The 7,139-nt window shown below is 33.7% G+C and overlaps 1 protein-coding gene across 1 annotated transcript; it reads left to right on the top strand.

Annotated features, from left to right (window-relative positions):
• The first annotated feature begins 1,841 nt into the window (after positions 1-1,841).
• On the top strand, positions 1,842-5,447 carry LOC135848120 (serpin B3-like). The gene is made up of 5 exons (XM_065367911.1): positions 1,842-2,037; positions 3,860-4,050; positions 4,178-4,398; positions 4,470-4,589; positions 4,672-5,447. Exons 4-5 carry the CDS (start codon positions 4,525-4,527, stop codon positions 5,273-5,275), a joined length of 669 nt encoding a protein of 222 aa, XP_065223983.1. The 5' UTR covers positions 1,842-2,037; positions 3,860-4,050; positions 4,178-4,398; positions 4,470-4,524; the 3' UTR covers positions 5,276-5,447.
• Positions 5,448-7,139: the final 1,692 nt, after the last annotated feature.

Below are 7,139 nucleotides of genomic sequence, written 5' to 3'. Positions count from 1 at the left end.
TTTCCTCTCAGACCCTTCATTTTGGCGATACAGCCGAAAAACCTGTATCGGCAAAGGTTAAGGTTAATGACCTCTTGCGGGGATAGCGGTCAAGTTGGGGGGTGCAACTTTTGCTGAGTTGTTTTAAAGACCAATCTGAACAAATAATGTGAAATTCAGCTTGCCCCTAATTTTTTTGAGGTTCGACTAAAAATTTTGCTAAAATGACTGGACTATAATCAATTTTGGAAAAAATTAGAAATTGTTTACAATTAATTTTTTGACGAGAAATAGGATTTTTTGAAATATTTTAGCAAAAGTTGGGACTCTTTGGGAGAGACCTTATTTTGGGAAATCTCGAATAAAACAAGATTACTTTTGATGCGAGAAGTCAATTTTTTTATTTTCTACCCATCTAATTTTGGTTAGAAGATTGAAAAGGAAAATGATCTGGCTCGAGCGAAGCGAGGGCAAAAGCTTTTGAAAATTTAAAATTCAGGAAATAAAACCACACGGTTTTTGATAATTTTGTGATTTTTCTATAACTTACACAAATTCTTCCCAACTTTTTCTAACTCGCCCAATTTATCCCAAAATTCCCCAACTGTTTGCCAACATTTTTGTGTCTGAAGGGGGGGGGGGTTGAAACATTTCCTACACCCTCGTTTGGTACGCTTTTGATGGTGAAGGTTGATAAACGTTTTTTATTCACATTTTTTCCAAAATTGTCAACTTTGGCCATCAATTACTCAAAATATTTTCTACTCGCATGGAAATTACGGCAGGATTAAATTTCTCCAGCTATCGAAGTTGATTACATACAACACCTTTTGGACGATTTGATTGCTGGAGAAATGTCAATTTTTTCTGGAGGCTCCAGATTGGCTCTCGAATAAACGGTAGAAATCAATCAGAGAGTGATCAAATTCGTGGGATTATAGATGATTTTAGTAAAAATTGGCAGCTTTGAAATTTTTCTTAGATTTGAAGAATCCAACTTACAAAAAAATGTACGATTTTTGAATTCGTTTTCTCGGATTTGCAATTTACCTGCTCTAATCGATTTAGAATGTCGAACTCATATCAGGATTAAATGTTCAGTGGTCGAAGTTGATTACAAGGACTCTTGGAGCGATTTAAAATCGCTGGAGAAAATTCAAATTTTTCTGAAGGCTTTACATCTGCTCGAAAATGGTGGAAATCAATTCAGAGAGTCGACTTCAGCGTACAAACCTACCCATTTTTCATATATTCATCTGTAAAATAAGTAAGTACCATATTCACCAACAGGTATATTTCTGCCATTTTGAAAAAAATTCACCAAAAATCTAAAAATCATTTTTGGAAGCTCAAAATTCGGCTCTGAGGTCTGTGTGACCGTGACGTGTTTTTTCACCATTCAGTGAACCAAAATTTCATGTAAATTAGAGTCGAGAGGTTGTAAAGGTTCCCTTGTGGTATAGGAGAAGAAAAGGATCGAGAGAGAGAGAGAAAGAGAATCTTCTATAATGACTCGTATCTAGACAAAATGAAACTTATTATCTTCGCGTGTGGTCCTGAAATGTTTTTTGCATCAGGTAGTCTCTTAAGTATTCATCCTCATCGCATAAGATACCGAGAATCTTGTTCTAAATTTGACTTCAACACAATAGGTACTTAATCTCATTTACAGTAATGTGTAATTTTATCTGTAAATGATCGTTTACTCCAGTTGCATTTTTCGTCCATACATATATAATTTAGGTACCTGGAGAGCGTCGGTGTAATTTTTGGGGTAGGTAGGTAGGTAGGTAGGTAGGTATTTAAAATCTGACTTCTAAGAACATGTTACAAACGTAGGTACATTCAAATTTCCTTTTAATGGTGAAGCTCACATTCATTAGGTATAAAAATGTTCTTGTGCATTAAATAAGTAGTCAAGTACCTGACTGACGTTCATTTGTGTTAACGTTTTCATACTTTGAGTTCAAAATGAAAAGTGTTTGGTGGATTATATTCTTTTTGGAAGTTTTGATTAGTTTATCTCTATCGCAGGATATTCCAGATGTGAATCAAAAGGTAGGTGAAATAATTAAATAGGTACCTATTCAGTATTCATATTATATGTATGTACCTACATGTGCTTATAAAATTGTATCAAAATTTTCAAGATACACATCTGTAATTCGTTAAAATTAGATTATTTTAGTTCATAAAATAGGTATCAAGGTCTACACCCATCATATTTTCCCCCTTTCTAAAAAAATATAGACTAGGAAACTTTTTTGAACATCGTCATATTTTGCAATATTTTTTTAAACGTCTATTTGTTTGATGATATTTTTTTGAGATGTTTTTTTTTTCAAGAATAGCAGACCAATGGCTCAAATCGCAGCCCTCTAGCCCTTTTTTAAAGGCTGCTAGAGGGTGTCCAAAATTTTCAGTGAACTTGAATATCATCCATTTCAGCAGTGGAGTACTCGATAACCGCGATACCTACCAAAATGGAACTTTTTTCAATAGTTACAGGTTTTGAAAGGCTTTTTGGTGATATCATAAAAAATCGGTGTTGTTGTTGTCCCTTTTTTCGTACAAAAAATTTGCTCGAAAAATTTCAGAACATTGTTTTCATACTCTTTCAACTCTCAAAAATTCTGAAAAAAAATACTTTATGGACAACTTTTCATGGTGAACAACTTTGTATATGTATTAAGAAATTGTGATGGCGTTATTTCATGAAATCGATTTACAATTTTTTTAAAAAGTTGATAAAAATAACACTCAGCATAGCAAAAAAAATAAAAATTTGTTTATTTTTTGAATTTTTTCAACGGAGGCGCCAGTAATTTCTAAAAAGTCTCTGGAAGCTCCAAAACGACTTGAAATCCACCTGCAGTCGACTTCAAAGCGTATTAGAAATTAGTTTGCAGAATCTTCCAACTGCATTTTATAAAATTTTATGAGAATTTCAAGTCTCAAAAATCTACTGGAGGTTCCAGTAATTTTTAAAAAAGTCGCTGGAGACTCCGAAACAACTTGAGATCCACCTGCAGTCGACTTCGTAGCGTAATGAAATTAGTTTGCAAAATAAATTTCGGCTTTCCAACTTCGTTTGATGAAATTTTGTGAGAATTTCAAGTTCCAAAAATCTGCTGGAGGCTCCAGAACTACTCAAAACGGTCTGAAACAGTTTTCAATCGATTTGGCAGGTCAAAAATAAGGCATATTCCTTTAAGCTTTCTACGTCAATTTGGTAAAATTTTGATTTTTTCCCTCATTTTTGGCCTATAAATTTGATTTTCAAAAATTCACCAAAAATCGAAAAAGATACTTTACCACTTGAAATTTTAACAGGTGATGAATTTTTGCCTGATCTTTAGATCTGCCCTTGTACGGTTATAAAAATTTCGTGCAAGTCCTATGTATTGGAACGCAAGATCTGCGATTTCGGCTGATCTGTCAATCAAAATGGCAGGACTTCTCCTTTTTTTGTTGGGGTACGTCAATTTTCGAAAAATGTAAGTCCATAATTAATTGTACCTTCTTCCGCGCCCCAAACATTCCAAAAAATTGATTTTCGCGTTTAAAAAGGCCTTTTTTGTTCCAAAATTGAAAACGAAAGTCCTATGTTTTTTCTTGTTAAATTTTCTTATAAAAGGTTGGTCTTGTTTTATGGTCGAAATAGTCAAAAAAAATTCCGACTTTTGGGTAATAAGGTTGATCTAACGAGAAAGAAAGAAATTACGTAGGTAAGTTAAAACTCGTATCAATTAAATAATATCTTCTTTTTTGATTTAAAAAAAATTGGTAACTAGGCTACATATACTGTAAGTAATTAAATAGTGAAATAATTTATTTGCCAACTCAATTCACAAATTGTAAAGGATTTTTTATTCCACAGACTGTTCAAAATGGACTGCTGAATTTCGGAATTAAATTGAATTCCGTTCTATTGGGAAAAAATCAAGAAAACAAAAATATTGTGTTTTCTCCATTTAACCTTTACACAGCTCTAGCTCTTATTCATCTTGGTAGCAATGGCATTACACGTGATACAATTTCTGATGTTTTAAACATCCCTATCACTTTTTCGTAAGTACCTACCTACCTACCTACCCTTGTAATTTTTTCCAAAAATATGCCTTTGCTCGACTCCATTTGCAGAAATGAGTAATTTCATTTCACACATATTTATTGTGTATGTACATGTATTTCATAGGCCAAAAAGTTTACAAGAAGTATTGCTAAACTTTTCATCAGTATCGCAAACGAGTATCACTATCGATAAATTTCCCAATGGGACAGAAATAAAAACATCTCGTTTACAATTTACCAATATAATTTCTTCAAGTTGAAGAAAGAATACATCGAAGATGTCAAATTATATAACAACAGTTTTTTTCACAATTCTGGTTTCGTCAGAAAATATTCGTTTGATAGGTAAATACGTACATATATTGGTTGAAGATGAAATACAATCCACTCCCTAACATTGAATTTTTAATTCGCAGCGTCTTCCCCGAAGTGAAAATAGAAGACCCTCTACCAAGAGCAACCTTAAAGGTCATGACTTATAGCTTTTATTTTAAATCAGACTGGCAACAGAAATTCAATCAAGAACTGACTAAAGAGTAAGAATCGAATTCATTTCATCTTCTTCAACTTTTATTGTTTATTTATTCGCCAATATTCTATATTTTTCCCCCATTACAGCGAAACGTTCCGAACAGACAAAGGCAACATTACAGTAGAAATGATGAACGGTATGATTAAAGCACCATACGCCAACATTCCATCATTAGGAGTAGAAGTTGTCAACTTGAGATTTATAAATGCTGCAGTTTCCATGTTTGTAGGGATGCCTCGTGAAAATCAATCGCTAGATAATTTTTTACGTGATTTAACCTCCGATCAGATCCACACAATAATTGATCAATCCAATTTGTGCGATGATTTCGATGTTGATTTGAAATTTCCTAAAACAGCTTTCCACTGGTATAAACCAGTGAAAGACGATCTCATTAAACTCGGACTCAAAGAAGAATTTTGGAACTCGCCCGATTTGAGTAATATGGTCAACCAGAGTAATATAGAAATTAACGACATTGAACACAGTGCTAGATTAAAATTTAACGAAGATGGTATTACCGAAGCTGATGATGTTTCATTTGTTCCAATGGACACAAAACTATCTTCTGTAAGACCTCGGACAGCATTCTATGTTAACAGACCTTTCTTCTTTTTCATTTATAATCATAATATTAACACGATTGAGTTCTTTGGTACTGTGTTTCATCCGAGTAATACATACTCGTAGCCCTTTTTTTGAAGGTAGGCATGTGCCTAAGTTCCTAATAATCTTTTTGAAGTAGGTACCTACCTATTGGTTGTATTTCTGATTTTCAAAAATGATTTGGTTTTTCAAGTATGTAACTATGTAACTAGGTACCTATCTAATCATCATTTTAATAAAGAGAATAATTTATTTACTGAATTTTTTTAATTACAGCCTCCAACAACTTGCATTTCATTGTGAAATGTTAAGCTTTTTTAAAGATAGATTCAAATTTGAGAATATCGAATTTTAATTAGGTCTAAGTTTGAATTTTCCAAGTATTTTCTCAAGGACTAGACTTCGTTGAAAGATTTATTTTGACAACGGAATTTCTTGGTCATGATCATTTGACGAAATGGATAATTTATTACTCACCTACCTATCTATTTTTTGCAAAATGTAAATAACAATCACATTTAGGGGCTCATGCGATTGTAGGCTTCAGAACTGCTCGAAAACACCACCAATTGACTCAACATGTGCAGCCTGTTGAAATTAAGGTGTAAAGTAAATTTTAGATTTCCAACTTCATTAGCTGATTGGCTCAAATTTTGTGGAAATTCAAACTTCTAATATGTAATGAGTTGCAGGGGGCTCCAAAACTGCTTGAAAAAATCCAAGCCCGTTTCTAAAGGGGAGGGATGGGGTTGAAAATACTAAAATTGAGGTAGGTTCGTATCAAATTTCAGTTTTCTTGGTTAAATTTGCTGAAATTTTAATCTTTTTTGTCTTTTTTTGGCTCTTTGAATTATTTTAAAAATTATCTAAAAATCGAAAAACACACTTTAATGCTTTAAATTTTGGATGGTGATGTATTTTTGCATGTCTTTTCGAATTAGCTTTGCCCGGATCAAAATTTTTTCTAGAATCTCGAAAACATACCATTTGATACTTACCTATATCACTCGACTTTTCATGATTTTTCCAAATGTTGGCCTCTTTTTTGGGGCTCAGAGGGACATTGTGAGATGAAACCCAAAAAATTAGTTCATATTCGTGCTTGGTGACCTCAAAAACATTCCATTCGATATATCACTCGACTTTTTGATAATTTTTTGAAATTTTGGCCCCTTTGTTGGGGCACAGAGGAACATTGGGGGGGTGAGACACAAAAAATAAGTTCATATTCGTACTCAGCGACCTCGAAAACATAACATTCGATATATCACTCGACTTTTCACGATTTTTCAAAATTTCAACTCCCCTTTTTGGGGCACAGAGGGGCTCTGAGGTGTTGGAACCAGAAAATAAGTTCGTATTCGTATTCGACGACCTCGAAAACATACTATTCGATATATCTCACGTTCAGATTCGTTTTTCAAATATTATATGATTCAGTTGTGTGTTACATGAAAAAGCACCCCCCCCCCAACAACCCCCGGGGAGGATTGAAGACCAATTAATGGTGTTGTAATTAATAGTTAGGTGAGTAGACTTTGTAAAAAAAATTTGAGCGAAAACGAATGATATTAAGTGGTAACTTTGATCAATTTATTGGATTGACTTCTTTTGGAAACACCTACACTTTCCATCCCTTTTTTAGACACCCCTCTTAAAGGATGGGTATCGAGCGTAGGATCAAATTGTCAAGAATTTGAAGGGGAACATTTTTAGTCCTGGTAGTTTTTCTCATAAATCTAATATTTTCGGAGTAAATCGCAAAAAACGTGAATCGGAACCGGTTTTAGCCCCGCCCCCCTCCCCCCAAAAATTAGCTCCAGGGGTAGGAGGGTCGGATTTTTTCTGGTAGTTCAGGGAGTTCATCTGAACACATTCCTGAAGAAAAAATGTATGTGCCAATTTCTTCCTTTTTAAAACCGCTATTTGCCCGCTCTATGTTTTAAAA

Source organism: Planococcus citri, chromosome 5, assembly GCF_950023065.1.
Source record: "Planococcus citri chromosome 5, ihPlaCitr1.1, whole genome shotgun sequence".
NCBI lineage: Eukaryota > Metazoa > Arthropoda > Insecta > Hemiptera > Pseudococcidae > Planococcus > Planococcus citri.
Note: the sequence above shows the minus strand (reverse complement) of the source record. Positions and strands in the feature narration are given on the sequence as shown.

Bases quoted from the DNA above. Each gene is read 5' to 3' on its own strand.
- LOC135848120 (XM_065367911.1), top strand. From the start codon at position 4,525: ATGACTTATAGCTTTTATTTTAAATCAGACTGGCAACAGAAATTCAAT. The intron at 4,590-4,671 runs GTAAGAATCGAA...CCCCCATTACAG, and splicing joins AATCAAGAACTGACTAAAGA to CGAAACGTTCCGAACAGACA.